This window comes from Neophocaena asiaeorientalis, unplaced genomic scaffold (assembly GCF_003031525.2).
Source record: "Neophocaena asiaeorientalis asiaeorientalis breed wild unplaced genomic scaffold, Neophocaena_asiaeorientalis_V1.1 scaffold86, whole genome shotgun sequence".
NCBI lineage: Eukaryota > Metazoa > Chordata > Mammalia > Artiodactyla > Phocoenidae > Neophocaena > Neophocaena asiaeorientalis.
Genome location: NW_020175039.1, coordinates 547,004 through 568,966, shown reverse-complemented (window position 1 = coordinate 568,966; position 21,963 = coordinate 547,004). Strand labels below are relative to the sequence as shown.

At 36.6% G+C, this 21,963-nt stretch overlaps 1 protein-coding gene across 2 annotated transcripts in view; it reads right to left on the bottom strand.

Moving 5' to 3' along the window:
* Window positions 1-17,936, bottom strand: part of CUL3 (cullin 3) — a 74,026-nt gene extending 56,090 nt beyond the window's left edge. Inside the window, exon 1 of one of the 2 annotated variants that reach the window (XM_024763189.1) lies at window positions 17,739-17,936. In XM_024763189.1, the coding sequence (XP_024618957.1) occupies window positions 17,739-17,936 (198 nt within the window). Of the gene's footprint in view, window positions 1-16,486; window positions 16,550-17,738 lie in introns of those variants that run through there. The other variant, XM_024763190.1, reaches the window with a different exon arrangement.
* Between the last annotated feature and the right edge of the window lie 4,027 nt (window positions 17,937-21,963).

Below are 21,963 nucleotides of genomic sequence, written 5' to 3'. Positions count from 1 at the left end.
GGGGGGGGGGCCAGAAGGAGGGCCCCCAAACCCCCAAAAAAAAAAAAAAAAAAAAAAAGAAAGAAAGAATGACCCTCTAATGTAAACTATGGACTTTGGGTGATAATGGTATGTCAGTGTAGGTTCATTATTCTAACAAATGTGCCACTCTGGTATGGGATGCTTATAGTAGGGGAGGCTGTACATGTGTCAGGGGGCATATAGGAAGTCTCTGTACCTTCTGCTCAATTTTGCTGTGAATCAAAAACTGCTCTAAAAATAAAGTCTATTAAAAAAAATTGGGGGGCCCCACCAATTTACTGATCTAAAAAACACTGATCAAAAGAAAGAGAATCTGGGTATCTTTCTTTTTAAAGCTACCCCAATGATTCTGATACAATAGCCAGGATTAGGAAACCACTGACTTAAAAGAGCCACACTAGCCATTTCTGTTCCTTCCCTTTGCAGAATTTCCTCTATGAATATGTTTTTATATAGTTATAATAATAATCATACTGATGTGGTTCTGAGTCCTGATATTTTTAAGCCATCCATTAACATTCAACATTAAACTTTACTTTAGGAGAAAAGTTTCTAGCTATATCATTTCATTTCCAAAGCACTGTAATAAAGAAAAAGGGTATAGCAGAATGAAATGTAAGAAAAATACAATGTCATCTGAGATTTAAGCAATTTCCAACCTAACACCAAAAGCATGAGCTACAAAAGAAAAAAATGGTAAGCTGGACTCCATCAAAATTAAAAGCTTTTGTTCTGCAGGTACTGTTAAAACAATAAAAAGACAAACTAAAGACTGGGAGAAAATATTAAATGACTTGTACCCAGAATAAAAACAAACAAACAAACAAAAACCTCTCACAACTCAGTAAAGAAAGCAAACAACAGAATTTTAAAATGGGCAAAAGACTCGAACAGACAATTCTACACATGAAAAGATGTTCACCAACATCAGCCATTAAGGAAATGCAAATTAAAACCGTGATGAGACACCACTACACACACCCATTAGAATGGCTAAAATAAAATATACTGACAATACCAAGTGCTGACAAAGATTCTGAGCAGCTAGAACTCTCATACATTGCTGGTGGGAATGCAAAATGGTACAGCCCTACCAGAAAACAGTTTGGTAGTATGTTATGAAGTAAAACATACACTTACACGTGACCCAGCAATCCCACTCCTAGGAATCTGTCCTAGAGAAATGAAAACTTATATTCACACAAAAAGCTGTACACAAATGTTCATAGTTAACTCTATTCACAATCAGAAGAAACTGTACACAACCCAAATGTCTTGCAACAAGTAAACAGGTAAATGGATAAGCAAACTGATACATTTATATAGCAGAATATCACTCAGCAATAACAAGGAACAAACTATTGATATATACAACAGATTGGCTCAATTGCAAAATAATTATGTGAATGAAAGAAGTTAGTCTCAAAGGCTACAAACTGTATGATTCCACTTATAGGACATTCTTGAGAAAACAAAACTATAGTGACAGAAGAGATCAGTGATTGCCAGGTATTAGGGGTGGGAGAAGGATGTCACTATAAAGGGAAAACAAATTTTCTGGGGTGAAGGATGTTCTATATTGACTGTGATAGCAGTTACATAAATCTATAAATGGGCTAAAATTCACAGAACTGTACATGAAAATAAAAGGCTAATTTTATTGCATATTGACTTTTTAAAACTTGCAGTAATTATGATTCTCAAAATTGGGTCCTGTTTTATTATCATATTATAAATGTAAGCTATGATGTCACAATCTTTATTCATAAAAGCAACTTGAATGCCAAACAATGAAGAATTGTTAATTATTTTGAGTATACCAACGTTACAAAGGCCTCTGCTATAGTTCAAATTGACATACTACATCCTCCATTTCTGTGAATAGAGCTTTCCCTGTCCTTTTTATTACACACTTAGCAAAGATTAAAGGAGATTACTAAATCAAAAAAAAAACCCACTTTTATTTTTCAATGTTGTATCAATAATAACACCTGTTCACTGATAAATTAACATCCAAGTTGCAAGAAATACATCCTCAAATCAATCAAATTACTGGCAAAGGGAGGGGGAGAAGGATGGAAAAGGGGATGACAGGAAGGCCAGCAGGCATGAGCATGACTGGGAGCTACAAGGATTGACAAGGAGGCTGACCTTGGGGCAGCAGCTCTTGGCTGGATGGAGAGTTGAAGGATATTAATAATCTACACAGTATCCCCCCACCCTCTAACATACACACATTTATTTTTAATCATTAATTAAAATTTTTTCACCTAAATTTAAATGCCTGGGGCAAAGTCCCAGCAAGCCAATCCTAATATCTAGGTAACACAAAGAAATTTATCAGCTAAAACTAATTATAAAGATTTTAATTCTAAAGTTTACTGAAACCAGAACTGAGCCATATAATTAATGATGATATGGACTACTGAAAAGGACTTCCTTCTTAGAAAGTCTTAAAACTCAGGACAATACTTCATTCCAACACAGATAAATCTCTGTAAATACAGATATTTGTATTTAGCATTATTTTGCACTGAAATATATATACCATGTATTAAAAACATAAAATGGTGCATAATCTAGCACACATGCTAAAAAAAAGAACATTTCAAAGTATCACAGAGATACTACTGATATAATGTTAATAGGTGCAACCGCTTAGAAATCTGTAGTATTGTAATGTTCACTCAGGAGCTAAAACAATCAAATTACTATTTGCAAATGGACTTGAGGACACGGGAGGGGGAAGGGTAAGCTGGGACGAAGTGAGAGAGTGGCATGGACATATACACACTACCAAATGTAAAATAGATAGCTAGTAGGAAGCAGCCGCATAGCACAGGGAGACCAGCTCGGTGCTTTGTGACCACCTAGAGGGGTGGGATAGAGAGGGTGGGAGGGAGACACAAGAGGGAGGAGATATGGGGATATACGAATATGTATAGCTGATTTCACTTTGTTATAAAGCAGAAACTAACACACCATTGTAAAGCAATTATACTCCAATAAAGATGTTAAAAAAAAATTAGTATTTGCAGACAGTTACCAAGGGCAGTTACTAATTAGGACTTTTGACTTTGACCTATACAGTCTGCAGCTCCTTTTCCCTGTAATATGGCTGGGGTTGATTAGATCAATGGCACTCATACAATGCTCCACTAAGATGTCTCAGTACCACTCCAGGGTGGGCACTGTTTCCCCTGATTAAATATGATTTATATTGGTTTTGTGTGATTTTAAAAGTGGGGTTTTCCACTATTTTAAAAATACAGGCACACCTCGAAGATGTTGTGGGTTTGGTTCCAAACCACTGCAATAACGTGAATATCACAATAAAGCAAGTCACATGAATTTTTTGGTTTCCTAGTGCATATAAAGTTATGTTTACATTATACACTAGTCTATTAAGTATGCAGTAGACTAAATAAATGTCTAAATAAGTAATGTGCATGTCTTAATTTAAAAACACTTTGTTGCTAAGAAATGCTAACCATCGCCTGAGCCTTCAGGGAGTCATAATCTTTTGCTGGTGGAAGATCTCGCCTTGGTATTGACAGCTGCTGACTGATCAGGGTGGTGGTTTTGCTGAAGGCTGGCGGGGGCGGCCGTGGCAATTTCTTCAAATAAGATGACAATGAAGTTGCTGCATCAATCGACTCTTCCTTGTTTCAAGAATGATTTCTCTGTAGCATGCAATGCTGTTTCACAGCATTTTACCAACAGTAGAACTTCTTTCAAAAGTGGAGTCAGGGGCTTCCCTGGTGGCGCAGTGGTTGAGAGTCCGCCTGCCGATGCAGGGGACACGGGTTCGTGCCCCGGTCCGGGAAGATCCCACATGCCGCGGAGCGGCTGGGCCCGTGAGCCATGGCCGCTGAGCCTGCGCGTCCAGAGCCTGTGCTCCGCAGTGGGAGAGGCCACAACAGTGAGAGGCCCGCGTACCGCCAAAAAAAAAAAAAAAAAAAAAAAAAAAAAAGTGGAGTCAGTCCTTTCAAACCCTGCTACTACTTTATCAACTAAGTTTATGTAATAGTCTAAATCCTTTGTTGTCACATTAACAACCTTCACAGCATCTTTACCAGGAGTACATTCCATCTTAAGAAACCACTTTTCAGGTTCCACTTCTAATTTTAGCTCTTCTGCAACTTCCACCACATCTGAAGTTACCTCTTCCACCCTTTGAGCCCCTCAAAGTCATCCGTGAGGGCTGGAATCAACTTCTTCCAAAGTCCTGTTAGTATTGATATTTTGACTTCTTTCCACAAATCATGAATGCTCTTAATGACATCTAGAATGGTGAATCCTTTGCAGGAGGTTTTCATTTGACTTTGCCCAGATCCATCAGAAAAATCACTATCCATGACAGCTATAGCCTTATGAAATGTTTCTTAAATAAACAGACTTGAAAGTTGAAATTACTCCTTGGATCCATGGACTGTAGAATGGATGTTGTGTTAGCAGGCATGAAAACAACATTAATCGTCTATAGATCACCATCAGAGCTCTTGGGTGACCAGGTGCACTGTCAAAGAACAATAATACTTTGAAAGGAATCTTTCTTTTCTGAGCAGTAGGTCTCAACAGTGGGTTTAAAATATTCAGTAAACCATGCTGTAAACAGACATGCTGACATCGAAGCTGTGTTGTTCCATTTATACAGCACAGGCAGAGTAGATTTAGCATAGTTCTTAAGGGGCTTAGGGTTTTCAGAATGGTAAATGAGTGCTGGCTTCAACTTAAAGTCACCAGCTGCATTAACCCCTAACAAGAGTCAGCCTGTCCTTTGAAACTTTGAAGATAGGCACTGACTTCTCCTCTCTAGCTATGGAAGTCCTAGATGACATGTTCTTCAAATAGAAGCTGTTTTGTCTACACTGAAAATCTTCTGGATTACTTGATAGTCTGTACATCAGCACTTGCTGCTTCACCTTGCACTTGTATGTTACGGAGACAGCTCCCTTCCGTAAACCTCCAAACCCACCTCTGCTGGCCTTCAACTTTTCTTCTGCAGCTTCCTCACCTCTCGCAGCCTTCACAGAACTGAAGAGAGTTAGAGCCTCGCTCAGGATTAGGCTTTGGTTTAGAGGAATACTATTGTTCCTGGTGTGATCTTCGATCCAGACCACTCAAACATTCTCCGTATCAGCAATAAGGCTATTTCACTTTCTTATCATTCGTGTGTTCACTGGAGAAGAACTTTTAATTTCCTTCAAGAACTTTTCCTTTGCATCTACAACTTGGCTGTCTGGTACAAGAGGCCTAGCTTTCAGCCTATTTCAACTTTCAACATGCCTTCATCACTAAAGCTTAATCACTTCTAGCTTTTGATTTAAAGTGAGACGTGCCATTCTTCCTTTCACTTGAATACTTGAGGCCATTATTAGGGTTATTAATTTGCCTAATTTCAATATTGTTACGTCTCAGGGAATAGAGGCCCAAGGAGAGGGAAAGAGACAGGGGAGCAGCTGGTCAGTGGAGCAGTCAGAACACACACATTTATTAATTAAGTTCGCCATATTATTTGGGCACAGTTTGTGCCTCCCACCCCAAAACTATAACAGCAACATCAAAGATGATCACAGATCACCGTAACAAATATAATAATAATGAAAAAGTTTGAAATACTGCAAGAATTACCAAAATGTGACAGACACATGAAGTGAGCAAACGCTGTTGAAAAAGTGGTGCCTGACCTACTTGCTCAACAGGGGGTTACCACAAACCTTCAATTTGTGGGGAAAAAAAAAAAGATGAAGTTATCTGCTAAGTGCAGTAAAGCTAAACACAACAAGTTGTGCCTGTAACTGAGACAGCCACTGGATACTTGCTAAGTATCGTTCTTGGCTCTAAATTCTAAAACATACTGCTTGTCGCACCTGATGAAACCAGAGTATTTACATAAATATGCAACATTTACCATGATCAAAAATAGCATATAAGTTCTCACAACATCTGAATTTTTCAGAGCCCTGCATATGTGATCTGGGGGCTTGTCACTTTACAAATTTACCAGTTATATAAACCCTGTTTTTCCTAGAAATGCCATTAAACAATAATTCCTGAAGATCTCAAAATATTTTTCACTTCATCACACCAAAGTGATGTGACATAAACCTATCAATAAAAGTGGCTTACTGTATAAGTAAATCTCAATGGAAGCCAAGCCATGGAGTGTAGACGATATGTCTCCTAATGCGACACATCCTTTGAAAGAAGCTCCACGGCTCTTCCCGTTATGCCGAGAATTCTTGATTTAAAAGATTACATGGTGAACAGTGGCAGCACAGGAATACAGATGCTAAAAAGCCCATCTGCCTGATTCAAATCACAGACACACATTTAGTAGATGTGTGACCCTGAGCAACTTACTTAATTTCTTTATGTACCAGTTTTTATAAAAACAGAAATAGCACCTACTTCAAGGAGCTGTTGTGTGGATAAAATTAGTATACACAAAATACTTAGAACAGTGCCTAGCGCACAGTAAATGCTATATAAGCATTTGCTTCTATTATATTACTTGTATTACATATTCTTAAAATTACACATATACGTATTTGAATCTTGCTACTCAGAGTGTGGTATGCACAGAGCAGAATCATGGTCAATATCATCATCATCATCACTGGTGAGCTGGACCCACTGAATCATAATCTGCATTTTAACGAGATACTCAGAAAATTCATAAGTGCCTTAAATTTTCTGAAACAAGCAACATAAATAAAACACGTATACCTATATATTCACATATTTTATACAGTATTTTCTAAACTCTCAATTTCCACTTGATTCTTGCTTTCCTTCCTCTAAAGAACAGAAATTTCTCCACAACTAGAAGGAATTCTTTTACTTCATACTTTGAGAAGTTCGTAATGGAGCCAACCTCCATTAAGTTTGGTGAATAGATGTTGCTATCTCGTAATACATATAACAACCTTAAGATTTTTGTATTTCAAAGCAAACTCCTACTAAAGGTGAGGAGAGCTAACCTTAACTTTTGTAGATATTTTAAACTTTCTAAGAATTCACTAATGACAAGAGATTCCTGAATGGAATAAAATTCACTGCCCTCTTGATATTTTCTACATTGACAGTACTGTTTTCATTATTTTCACTAATTTTTAGAATAAAGGTGGCCACCTTGATCAAAGGAATCATACCAGTATCATTAACAAAACTAAAGATAGCCACTACAGGGAAAACGTTTTTCTTGACTGCTGTCAGAAGATTCTTCTATAAATAAGTTTACTAATGTATACGTAGTTAGTGACGTAAGTTTAAGAATTTCACAAAGTGTCCAAAACGAAGCTCTTAATTCAAAAGGATACATAAACATCTTTCCCTGAACCGACAATTCAAATATTTAATGATTACTTCCAAAAGGTGAAGCAGGGTGCTAGGCACCATGGGGAATACAAAATGCGGTCACTTTACAACCTCTATAAATACAGGAGGGTAGGAAACAGGAGCCTAATATTAGCATTCATATGGCCTCAATACAAAGCGAAATCCAATGAATAGTACTAAAGAAGTTGTGAGGTCCAAAGCAGGGGCACATGATGGCAATTAGAACAATGGATTTTCATAGTTTCATAAAGAAAATCTGCTACATGTTAAAGAAAATTTAAAAATCCAAATTTGGGATTTCAAAAAATACATTCTTAGTTCAAATATTCTTTTGAACTTCTTAAAAAAGTAACACAACTTGGAAAATCGGGATTTAAGGACAAAGTAGTATCATGAAAAATGGTAGCTTTTTACCTAATGGTTGGAAAGGAAAACAGAAATAAAAAAGCAGTGTACCACAGAAGGACAATATGATTATCATTTGTAAAGTACTTCATTCCCAATGGTTAAGACAATAAGATATACATTAAAAGCATCAAGTACATTATAGCATTAATACCATAGTTAAACTCTGAACAACAGGGACACTGACATAATAAACAGTAAAATATATACAAAGCACAGCAATATGGCAACTAGTCTTTTTGTTCTCCTGAATACCATGGAGGAAAAAAACACAGTTCCACAAGATCACACAATCTGGTTCCCAGCAGACCGACAGACTCCAGCCTCAAGAAATCAGAGGTATACAGCCCCAAAACTACACTGTGCTTTTAAATGGTGAAACACACTCTGCTTAAAGTGGTTAGATTCAGGAGTAATTAACTTGGGTAGGTAGAAGTATTACCCCACATACAGAAGACAAAACAGATCTCGGCAGTTCATGGATACAAACCATGATGGTTTCCATTTGACTGTTAGTATTATTCTTAGAGATTCATTTCAATAGACAATTACGGAGAGCAAATATGAAGAGCAGGAGACACAAAAAATGAATGAAACAGGTCTTAGCTTAACAAATATTAAAAGAACATCACTAGAAACTACAATAGAGAGCAGTACCTGCCCTCACAGTGCTTACTGTCTATTCCACAATTTAAGTGGGAATAGCTGGTATTTAACATGGGTGAACTTGCTAAATAACACTCTAAACTCGGCTCTTCCCCAACATCATTTCTCTTTCAATCTTTTCAAAGTAGAAACTACTCAATTTCCTATGCCCCTCATATTCTATGACTGGTATCTTTCTGACTCTCTAACAGCCCTTTTTCCTCACCTTATCCCTAATAATCTTTCTCTTTTGTGATTATCCTATTTATATTCAAGTCACTCTTCCAAATCATATTTCTTAAGGGTTTGTATACCTAGCCGAGAGCCTTCGTCTTCTTTCTGACTCCTGTCATCACCCTAAGCTGCTCCAATATTCAATGTAATAGGTTCTTAGTTTCTTCCAACAACTTTAAATTAGGAAAAAGGACAAGACAAGATGGCAGGAGAATGAAAGATAAGTAGCAAAGAAGCACTGAAAATGGCACTCCTACTAAACCTTTTACTCCATCTTTTCCGTTTCAATCCGTCTATTTTTTAAAATTAAAACCCAACAGCTCCTACCACCCACAGAATAAAAGCCTAATGCCCTACAATGTTAGTCCAACTAACTTTACTATTCTCGTTTCCTACAAATACATGTGAAGTCCTTTGTGTTCCATTTACACTTATACTGGTCCACCAGACAATGCTCACACCTAGCTGCCTTTCTTACTCATGTCATTTTCCCTACTGAGACTATCTTTTGCCTTTGTTTACATGATGAATCTTTCATAATCCTTTAAGGCTCATCAAGTGACCTCCTCTTTCTACTTTGTCCTGAATTCTGCAGGCAAAGTAATTCCCCTTCAAATCTGATTCCCTCACTAAAATTGGGAGGTTTCTTGCTGATAGGCATGGTGTCTTAAATTATATTTTGGTGGATAAAACACAGGAGAGACTCAGTATCTGTGGGCCTCTAAAGTGAATCTGTCTTTGCTAATGAAAATCTTAGTCCTTAGTGTTTCTATCAATGTCCTTCGTAATTAACTGCAATCACTGTATTTATGTTGTGTTGTACATAAATGCCATTTTAAAAGTCTCTACATTCACTGACATTTGCCTAGAAATAAAGGAAAAGCACTAAAAAAGCTTTATTATAAAAAGCTAAATCTGTTTAAATAACTGGCCTACAAAATAGTCCAGAGCTTACCATAAAATTACCAACTTCATTCCCTCAGGCAATTAGTACTACTACATAAACATCTAAATATAACTATGAATAAACATAATACTTAAAACTCTGGTTCTTCCCATTCTCCCTCTAAAAATGGGGAGAAAAATTAATATACTGAACAAGTAGTTTACATAGAAACATCATTTTCAGCAAATGTGACCCTACATACAAAATACAAATGGTAGGATGTTATTCTACAAGGAGACTTTACAAAAAAATACTCAACAAGAAAGTCACTTAAAAATTGAAATTCCCCTTCAAGGCTTCATTTTTCCTACCTGGAAAGCAAAGTGCTGAGAACTGATCAGGATTACAAGGCACAGATTCAAGTATGTAAGTCTGTAATATAAGTTCCAGAAAGACAGGGATCTTTGATATAACACAAATGCTTATTAGCCTAGTGCCTGGCACGGAACAGGTCCTCAATAGGCAGTTTTCTGAATGAATGTAAAGCGAGGAGGATGAAGCTCCTCTTATTCTGCCTTCCTCACATTCAAAGTAAGCTGTTATTTGAAGAACAAGATGGAAAGAAAGACTTTGAAAACCACTGGAATAAATATTCTTTCTAGCAATAATAAACTGTTTCTACTAGAGTTAAGAAGTCAACATCTTTTTTGTCCAGCTATTTTTCTAAGAGAACAAACTTTCAAAGTACAGGAATTAGCTTTTATAAGCTCACTTACGAGACTCCACATTATTTAGTTATTACTATAGACTAATAATTTGAAAGAAAAGGGGAAATTAAGCACCAGTCAAATCTAAGAAACCTGTTAATCATCACAAAATTGGGAAAATAAAGTTCTTGCCACATTAAAACCAAAGAAAGTTTCTCCCCTGACTTTAAGAAACAATTAAAAATGAAAAAACTTCTAAACACATATTATGGCACATGAAAGGACAATGGTAAACTGCAAAAACCATGATTTTCCTAAGTCTTAGTCATTATATAATTTTAATGCCCATTGAGGCTAACAAAACCAATCCCAATCTCCTTTTATACATTAATAAACTAAGTCCAGAAAAATCTAGTAGTTTGTTCAAGATTGTTAGTGGTAGAATCAGGCCTAAAGCCTAACTTTCCCTACTTTCTATCCGGTACTTCTTCCACTGCATCTACTTCTAACTTCTTTATCATTAAACTCCTATTATTACTTCTACTGATATTATTATTTCTTATTATTATGGAGTACTTAGCAGTGTGTAGAAAAAAAAAGACAAGTCCTCCATTACTTTACTATGAGCTTAGAGAACTTCTATTAAGTTTGAATCCCAAATAGGAATCTTCTAAAAGGAAATGACTCCAAAAAAACAAACAAAACACTTTAAATATCTGACCATTTGGTCAGTTATATCTCAATAAAGCTGGGGGGAAAAAAAAAACAAAAAAATATGGCTCCACCCTAAGCTAACCCTGCCCTCAAGTAATAGAACTGATCAGCACTATTTTTGAAGATTCTTTTTTTTTTTTATGTGGACCATTTTTAAAGTCTTTATTGAATTTGTTACAATACTGCTTCTGTTTTATGTTTTTTTGGGTTTCGGCCACGAGGTATGTGAGAGCTTAGCTCCCCAACCAGGGATCGAACCCTCAACCCTGCACTGGAAGACGAAGTCTTAAGCACCAGACTGCCAGCGAAGTCCCTGATTAGCACTATTTTTGAATTTAAAATTGTCTTTTCACACACTCACACACGCGCACGCACACACGCACGTACGCACACACTGTGAAAACCACAACCCTGCTAAATAAAGGTCAAAATTAAATTATTTTATAATTTAAGGTTAGAGCTGAGTCTTAAAGTACCACTAACTCTGGCCATTTTTCTGTCTCCACTGGAATCCTCAATCTACCTGAAATGTTTAAGTTCCTCAGGGTTCAACCTAGGGCCCTCTTCTTTCTTTTTCCTGTGTGATTTCATTTACTTCCAGGGCTTTAAGTATCATCTATATGCTCACAATTCCCAAATTTACACTTCCAGTCCAAACTTCTCAAGAGAACTAGATTTACATATCTCATTTCATTGGCATCTTAAAATTAACCTGCCAAATGGAGTTTCTTTTTCTACCCCAAATCTATACCAAAAAATGGAAACTTCTAGTTGTTCAAAAGCCAAAATCCTAGAAGTCACCTTGGATTCTTCCCTCTTCCTCATTCCATACAATCAACCTAACCACAGTTAACAAGCTTTCTACATCCAAAATAAATCTTGAATCTGAAAACTTCTCTCTATCCCCAGTATCACTAGACTGTTATAAATCGCCACTATCATTCATCTGAATTATTGGATTATCCTATCCTATTGCCCCCACTTCAACTCTTGGGCCCTGTAGCTTATTCACCACATAGCGACCAGAGTAATATTTTTAAAATCTACATCAGATCATATCACTGTCTTGCTTAAAATCTTGAATGGCTACCTACAGTACATATAATAAGTATGACCCCCTTACAGCATGGCTTCAAGGCCTGGCATGATGCAGCTTCTGCTTTTCTCTCCAAACTCATCTTGTTCCATTCTTCCCCACCAACTCTTAATTCCCTGTTCACGACATGCCCCCCTGCTTCAAATTTCTCTAGTCCAGGTATTGGCAAAGGAAGTCCTTCTGTCTTTTAAAAATAAAGCTGTATCGAAATACAGCTGTGCCTGTTCATTGTGTGTAGTCTATTGTCGCTCTCGTGCTACAACAGAGGGGTTGAGGAGCTGCGACCGAGAACATATGGCTCAGAAATCTGGAAATATTGGCTATCTGGCACCTTATAGAAAAAATGTTCCATAACCATTCCCTTTTGCCTACAATGCTCTTCAACCCACTTTTCTCATGAGCACCTTCTCATCCTTCAAGTCCCAGTTTAAACACCACCACTTTCTCAAACAACCCTACCCTGGCCTAGGTAGTTGCTCTCATCATTTTTCCCTATCACTGTACCCTGTTTTCTTCATTACTTTTTATAACTAAACACTTGTTTACTTGTTTATCTGTTCCATGAATGCAGGGATCAGATGCAACCCATTTACCAATATATTTCTTACACCCGAGCCACAGCCTAGCAAATAATAAATACTTTTGAATGTTAAATTCTGTGATGATAAATCTTATAGGGATACTTTTGAGGCTCTGACAAAATGACCTGTAATTTAAAAATCCTTAACTGGAAAGTAGCAGAACTTTTCTTCTCCAACATAACCATACTTTTAAAGGTATTTTACTTAGAAGAAAATAATCCCTGCGAATTTTGAAATGTCTTCATATTTACTAAATAAGACAAGAATTTTTTTTTAATGACAAGGCACAAAGGCCACATCACACCCTAAGTTTTGCTTTGTGGTCTTGAGAAATTTACTGAATTCCTTTGGGTCTCAGTTTCTTGGGGAAACATTCTTCTAGAGATAGGAAGAATATACTACTAAGAAAGAGAAACAGCATTTAGCTTTTCTATGCCTGCTTCAATTCTGTAAACTTATTTCCAAAGCCCATTATCAGCTACTTTCATTGCAAAGAACTATCCTCCCATCAGCTGCCCTCTTGTAGGTTTATACCACTCTGCTTTACCAAAAATGTTCCTCAAAATGTTCACTATTCTCATCTTGAAATCGGAGTACCAACGAACTCTGATTCCATGAAAAACTTGTATTTCCTCTGAATTCTTCAATGTGAAAAGATAGGTCCTGGCTGTCTATACCATAGCACTAAAAGGTTCACGTCAGTCAAAAATAACTTTGCTTTAAAAAATATATTATTATTACTTAGGCAGTTCAGCTAACTGCTAAAAGCATAGTAAACAAAAAAATGAGGAGTGGACCACATAGGAATGCTTTCAGAACCATAAAAAGGGATACATTCTGTGAGACTGAGACAGCTACTTTGATACCACAGAACCCTAAACCACTCTCTTACCTTCCAGTTAGAAGGTGCAATGTAGAGACAGGCAATACTGATTTCCATGCAAACTATATTTCTGCACATGAGATCAAAAACATCCCTAAGTCCCATCTAGTAAACAAATGGAGACTTCCGACATCAGGGGACAAACATTTTGGTCTACTGTATCATGGCCCTGTCAGTTAACAGACTTCCTTTAACAGTGTCCCCTTCAGACAGTACCGTATTTGTATGACTTTTTAAAGTGTCTTATAAGAGTAAAAGTGAAAAAAGATCAATGGAAAACACAAAAATGAAAGCATAGATACTAGCAGAGGTTCAAAAACTTAACTCAATTTAAATAAAGAAATCAATCATTAGATATGCTGACAATGGTACATCCCCTAGTCAGAAACTGACTAGCTTAAGGTGGTCAAATGAGTATTTGTGAAAGAAAAAAAAATGAAAGAATATTTTCAGATGCTGTTGATATATCATTAACATCTGTAAGAGAAATAAAAGTTGAGCATATACATTTTGTAATTCTTTAGCATAATCAACTTGAATACATGTTCTCTGGAATATATTATAGGGAAATGCTTATATTTTGAAATGATAGTTAATCTTAGATATGGGACCACTTTAAGAGACTTAACAATATGCTGAAGCTCTTACAGTTACCATGGAGTTATCGTTCACATGACTTCAATTTCTACCTAACCATGTTTCAGAGTCCAAATATCAATCACATCAACACTGACCTCACACTCTGGCTTCCCCTCCACTCTTCACTTTTTGAAAGAGCCGATTCTCAACCAAACCAAATAACTACAAATGTTTTTTCTGCATCTGTGCCCAAGCTGCAAAGCACTGCTTAAAAAAAAAAACACACACGATAGATCACACATTCAGGACAACTCCTACTGAGCTATCTCTTTCCTCACTTGCCAGTTCCTTAGTATATTCCCCACAGGAGCTACTCCAAGTCTCTTCATCTCATTTTCAGAACTTGCACTGCTTAATTATTAGATTCATGATAGTCTTAGAACTAAAGCATCTCAAAGATATTACTGCCAATTCCTTCATTTTAATTATAAATAAACCAAGAACTAAAGTTTAAAGGACTACAGCTTTACAAAAACTGAACCGATTTTCCTAAAACCCCACATGCACCCTCAATTTCAGCATATATTTACTGCATCTTGATCCGTTCATTATGCCTCAGGAGCAGATTTATAGAAAAGTTAAGGACTCGGCCTGAAGCCGCACTACTTCAATACTGTTCCAGCTAGGCCACTTACTAGCTACACGCATCTGGACAAATCACCAATTCTGTGCCCTCCGTTTCTTCACTTTTAAATAGAGATAACAGTAGTATCTGGCTCATTGGGTTGTGACCATTACGTAAGTGAATACATCTAAAAGCACTAGAAGTGGACCTAGCACACAGTAAATGCTAAATAAGAGTTAGCTGGGCATATTATTATCATACCCTATAGAACCTCTGGCAAATGAGGACATGCCCCTCTTCTACCTTCACTTCTCCACTGTTCAATTCCACACTCTCTCCATACCCAAAAATTCAGTTGCTCCAATCTTCTCCTCTTCAACCGCTTTAGGCAAAACTCCCCCACTCTACTTTTCTTCCTTCTTTTGATGTCAAGTTTCTTAAATTAGTCTTCATTTCCCACACCTATTTACCACAGTTTGCTTTTGAAGATGACATCCCTTGGCTCTGGGATTTTCATTTTCTGCACCCCAACACATATTCCTCAGTACATGCTACCAAATGTCAGATCTTGATCTCCAGTTTTGAGTTCCTGCCCAAGCTCTGAACCTGTATATCTCCAAACACATCATATTTTTACTTGGACATCTTATTACAATCTCACACTCAAATTTTATCACACGTAAAATGATTTTTAAGGTGCTTTCTAACTATAAAAATTTCCAATATAACCTAAAACAGAATCTGTCATCTCCTCTACGCATTCCAAATAAGTTTTCCACTATAAGTTCACAATAATTCTATTGGTGGCACCATAATTCTCCCAGTAACCAAATTCTACCTGGTCTTCAGAATTTCTGACATCATCCACTGATTTCTAGCCTATCACCTTAACGTAGATTTTTCAAGGTCTTCTGTTTATAGCACACATCCCCCCCTTCCTATATTTATATCATTCTCATCTTAATCTTCTTAAAATATTTTGTCACATTATCATCCACTTAAAAACCTCCAATAAACCTCCACTGTAAAGTCCAAATTCCTTAGCTTGGCATTGAAGTTCTCCAATCTGTGCCCAAACCAACTTTGCAACACTATACCCCACTAATCCCCATAAATTATTATACACCTCAGTCAAACTCTACTTATCATCCAAGTTTATTTCTGTATAATCGTGTGACCTCTGCCATCCTGGAACACCTTCCACATTGTTCACTTATATCCCAAATTTTTCATGGCTTGGTTCAATTTCATCCTTTCCCATGAAATCTTACAGCCCAGGGTAATCTCTCCCTCATTTGAATTCCTAAGCCATTTATTGCCCATACAACTCATTCGCCATTGAATTATATAATGCCTCACACTGTTACCTAAATGTGTGTATCATCTCTCCATCAGAATAAAAGCAAAAACAAACCTAGGAAGGGACAGCATCATATCTCTTTGCATCTACTAGATTTTCTTAGAAAGCTGTACATGGCAGGCACTTAACAAAAAACTGCTGAATGCATGAAGAACATAATCACCTTGCTTCATGAGATACTAGCTACCTGCTCATGTAATCCCATTTAAGAGAAAAGAATTACAGAAGGAAGAGTAGAAATAGAAAGTGACTATATTGTAACCATTGTAGCAATAATGATTCATGCAAGAATCATCAATGGATGCTAAAACCATCACATGAAAGTTTCTTGGGGAACAGGATATTTATACAGTCTCAAAATATATCTGAACAAATTACTTATGAATTACAAAGGGAAAAAAGGTACCTTCACAGTGGAGAAATCTGGCGGACACCAAGTGATCAAAGTTAACATCACCAATAATGGGATAAACTGACATCATGTGCCTCCTGATGTGATGCACTGAGGACACAACATCACTTATGTATTATTCCTGCCAAAAATGCATAACCTGAAACTAGTCATGAGGAAACAATCAGACAAACCAAAAACTGAGGGACAATCTACAAAACAACTGACCTATACTCTTCAAAAATGTCAATGTGCTGAAAGACAAAGGAAGGCTGAGGAATTGTGTGTGATCCTGGATTAGATCCTGGATCCGAAAACGAACTGCTATAAATGACATCACCTCCACACAGGACAACTGGTGAATTTGAATGTGGACCATATTAGATAACAGTTTTATATTAATGTTAAACTGCCTGATTTTGAACATTGTTCTTTGGTTAAGTGAGAGAATTTCCTTGTTCTTAGGAGAAACATTCCGAAGTATTTAAGAGTAAATGAATCTAAAACTTATTCTCTTAACTGTCCAGCAATAATAATAATACCAGTAACAGTAATAACAAGTACCAATAGAAAGACTGGCTAAAATGTGGCAAAATGTTGACAACTGGTAAATCATTGTACTACTGATGCAACTTTCCATTTTTTTCAAAATAAAGTTTAAAAAACAAATACCTTAATACCACACAAAAACTTTGAGAAGTTTTTATTTATCTGTGGTATTTTACATCTTTTCTGACAATCTTAAAGCAAGACATACTTTCAGTGGAAGAGTCTGCTTTATAAAAACATTTGCTCTAAAAAAACAAATACATCTTTTTGGAACCAAAGAACCATTGTATAATGTTAACAGTCCAACACTAATTTATCTTTAAAAATTTATATAAAGTTAATTTCATTTGGTGAAAAGACTTAGACAATATTTTTTAAACAATGTAGTCTTATTATTTTCAAATATATAGAGAAAGAAGAGAAAGCTAAAATGGGCTGATTAAGCATTTTAAAGAAAGAAATAATGATCTGTAATTAACATATTAATAAACAAGCATATGTAAATTAAAAGTCTGTTTCCGAGATTATATCTATCAAAGATCACAAGCTTCACCTTCTCTCAATTATCAAAAATTCTGGTTTAGCTGATTGTAAGTTTTAAGTGAGGTTTTATAATATAGCTACTAATTGATTATTATTTCTATAGGCTTCCTGGAACCTTTAAAAATAATACTTCTAGATTCAAAATAGTTAGCAACAGTCCTTTAAAGTTGGATACCTTATTTATGAGATGTTCGGTAACAACTTCTCTTAGTCCAGTGTAGAGCTTTTCTCCATGTTTATGCAAAACCATTGTATATGCATTTCTATAGAGCTCCTCAAAACTAAGACCACTGTTATTCTTACGCTGGATTTCTTGAATTGCATTTTTCAGAAGGTCCCAAATGCTGTTTACATATTTTTCATCCATGGTCATCTGTAATATCCAAAAGAGAGTATTTGAAAAAAAAAAAAAAAAAAAAAAAAAAAAAAAAAAAAAAAAAAAAACCAATGGTTGAAAATCTTTCTGTATTTGTCCATATAGTAAATATTTTATTATATGGCTATGATTATAAATCTGCATGACTTACAAGGATGTTAACAATCTATTTTAACAGAAATAAAGGGATACATTTTAAAATAAGTTTTTAGAGCTGATAGAAGAAATTTTTAACAAATCCTTTTAACACCTCCCTCCTTATCTGCAGCACAACTCTCCACTTTAAATAAAATCATAATCCCTGATGTTAATACTTGCTTTAGCCAAAAAGTGTAAGACATATTTTCCCTAAATTTATTTAGTAGAATATGAGCTCAGAGAGACAGAAAGGTTCCTTGATGAAAAAAAATTGGGGACATGAACACTATTTTCCTCTCCTGAAGATCTGCAGAGCTCCTTAGCAAATTAAAGATGAGGAGATCTGTAATTAAAAAACAAAAAAAAGTAAAACCACACACTTTCTTTGTTAAACCTAGCATTCTCTCATTTTCCTCCTTTCCCACTTTAGATTCCATGGTCCGTCATTTCTAAGCACCTTGTATACACCCATAAATAACTTGCCCCCTTCCCCCTCCTCCAAAATACTTGCCATTCTGAACACCAACTGCCCACCTACGCCTCACATGCACCCACACAGCTGAAAGCAACTACAGAATAACATACATACAACCATACTCAATCCATCTGAATTTAAATTCATAACCACTAACCACAAGTCGGCCCTTAGTACAACCCCACAATCCTAATTTTCTAAATGGACTCTACTTTCCTAGATGATTTTACACCATCTCCTCCATCCACTCTAGGATAATGAATTGCTTCCTGTTCCACTGAAAAAACAGAAGTAACCTGAAGAGACACTGCACAAACTCTGGCCATATCCACTAACCTACCTGATTGTATACCAATATAACCTGCTAGTTCTTGTGCTCAAAGTGCCAAGTTCTTATACTCAAATTATAGCACAGACATGATCTAGGGACTTGTTAGAAATGCAGAATTTCAGGCCCCATCCCAGACCTACAGAACCGTATCTGCATTTTAACAAGAACCCCAGGTGATACCTATACAAAATGAAGTTTAACAAGTATTGCTCTAGTTCCATCCCAACTCACCTATTCAAGGACCTCCCTTTAGCAATCTCCCTTCCCAGCATCATCAAAATTTTCCTCCCAGCTAGGTAATTTCCACCTGCATTTAATACCCTCAGTTTCCCATCTTGAAAACAAACGAACAAATCCTCACAACCCCACATATTACTCCAGCACCACCTAATTTTTCTCTTTTTCATTTACAACAAAATCACAGGGCTACGGAGAAGACTTCTATATTCACTGTCTCCAAGTCACATTTTTCCCGTCGTATCTTGAATCCACTCCAATAAGGCTTTCATCTCTACCATTTCATAGAAACTACTCTTGAGAAGGTCACCAGTGACTTCCTCGCTGCTAAATCTAACAGTCAAAGTCTCACTTCTCATCGTACTCGACCTTTCTGGCAGTAATTCAAAGAGCCGATCACTCCTACCACTTGACACAGATTCCTCATCTGCCTTCCAAGCACTACAATCTCGTTTCTCTTCCTATTCTACTTGCTCCTATTTGTCAGCCTGCTTACTGCTTCTTACTCATCACCACAACCTCCAACCTCTTGTCTGAACCTCTTACCTATCCACGCTCGGCTTTTAGGTGAAGTTAACTCATCTGGTCTCATGGCTTTAAGTTAACCTCAAAATTTATATAACCTGTTTGGAGCCCTCACCACCAGTCTTATGTTCAGCTACCTACTCAATATTTCTACTTGAAAATCTACTAGGCATCTCAATCAAGTCTAGAACAGAAAGCCTAATCTTTTCCCCTAAGTTGGCTTCCCCTGCAGTCTTCTCCAACTGAGCAGATATCCACTCCATCCTTCCAGTTGCTAAGGCCAAAAAGTCTGTAATCAAGTCCTCTTTAGTCTCTCACCTCACTTGTAAAACAAAAGGCAATTCTGTTGTCTCTACCTTCAAAATGTACCCAGAACCTAATTCCTCATTTCTTCCACTGCTCCTAAACCACCATTATCTCTCAGATTATTACAACAGCCTCCTAACTGGTCTTTGTTTCTGCTCTTGGCCCAATATCATAGAGCAATCAGAGTGACCTTCTGAAAACAAACCAAATCATGTCACTCGGCAGCTCACAACCCTCGGTGACTTCTCATTTCTCTTGCAGTTAAAGTCAGAGTCCTTACGCTATTCTACAAAGCCTTATTCGACCTGATAATCTCTCTGACTTCATCTATTCTTCCTCCTTGCTCTCTCTGCTCCAGCCCCACCAGCCTCGTTACTCCCTGGAATATGGCAAACAAGTTCACTTCAAGTTGGTATTTGCTACTCTCTGTCTGGAATGCTCTTCCCCAAGATACCTAAGTGGCTCATTCACTGATCAACCTCAAAACTCTGCTCAACTGTCGCCTTAAAATAAAGCTTTAACTAGCTACTCCTCCTACTAGTGACCCTCAAATTCCAACCTCACATTACTTCTTTTCCTGGCCTCTCTCCTCCCAGTCAAATGTCAGCTCCATGAAGGCAGGGATTTTCGTCACTGCTGAATAACCTCAGCCACTAAAATAATAGCTGGCATATAACAAGCACTTACACCTGCTGATTGATTTTCTACTAATCTCTGACTAAGCGGCCCTCTTCTTGCTCAGAAAACCTACAAGTTCCACGTTCACAACCAGGGAAACACTGCATCAATTACTCATCAGATTCATGCACACTTCTGACCTGAAATGGATAAAAGATACCGAGCTAAAAAAATCCTCTCCAGCTAGAAAGTTTTGGAGGTGATGGATATGTTTATTGCATAGATTGTGATGGCTTCACAAATGAATACTTACCTCCAAACTCATCAAGTTGAATACATTAAATATGTACAGCTTACCTCAATAAAGTGGTTTAAAAAAAAAGAATCCTCTCCAAGTCCTGTACAATGAGTATGAATGTGAAAGAGGAAGAAGCAGGTAGGCAAAACAGTTCATTCAGTCAAACAAGCTCAACTCCCAATCAAGAGGATTCTTAAGCAGATGACTCAAACTGAGTCTTATTATTCTGATCTTTTCTGGAGAGCTTAAAAAGGAACTCTTTAGAAAACAAATTCTTTCCTGTTACTCAAATATTATTCAAATCCAGGTCTATCAGAGACTTCTCTGAAATGGCCTTAAGAGAATTTACCCTTACATCTAAACTACTACCTATTTTTATCAGATATTCTCATACAGAGGATGCCATCCATATAAAATATAAATAAGATGTTGCTATTTACAACTTTTCACAAATAAAGCCCACAAGACAATGTGATAATGATGGCCTCAAATACTCCATGTATGTGCAATGTGGTTTTAGTTTGCTGACAGCATATGTAGAGGTTACAATAAAGCCAGCTAAGACACCATCCCTGCGGTTAAACAACGAACATATAAAGCAGAACGTTCAAACCAATTTCAAAAAAGAGTAAAGTTAATGCGGACTAAAAACTCCAGAGATAACTATACTGCTAATAGTTGAGCAAAAACTTCAAATGATCTTTTCAGGCTCTGTAACATAATATCCCATGAAAGCTAGAAAACATACAAAAACGTCTCTACTCAGCATGAATTACTAAATTTTCTATTAGAAACTAAAGTATTTTAAAGATATAAACTAAGAGGCTTCAAATATTGTACAAATACTCTTACATTGTAATAAAAGAATCATTTCTCACATATATAAATCAAGCATTATTTTAAAATCCAAGATGGTATGTAGTATTTTCCTCAGTATTTGTGCTTTATAGATAGAAATGAAGACAGAGAGCAAAAATGTTTCTTCTGGTGATTGCTCAGGTATAAAAATGTTCAAACAAAGGAGAACAAAATAGACCGAGAGAGATTAAATGACTTACCCAAAATCACAGAGCTGGAATCGGAATTCATATTCTCA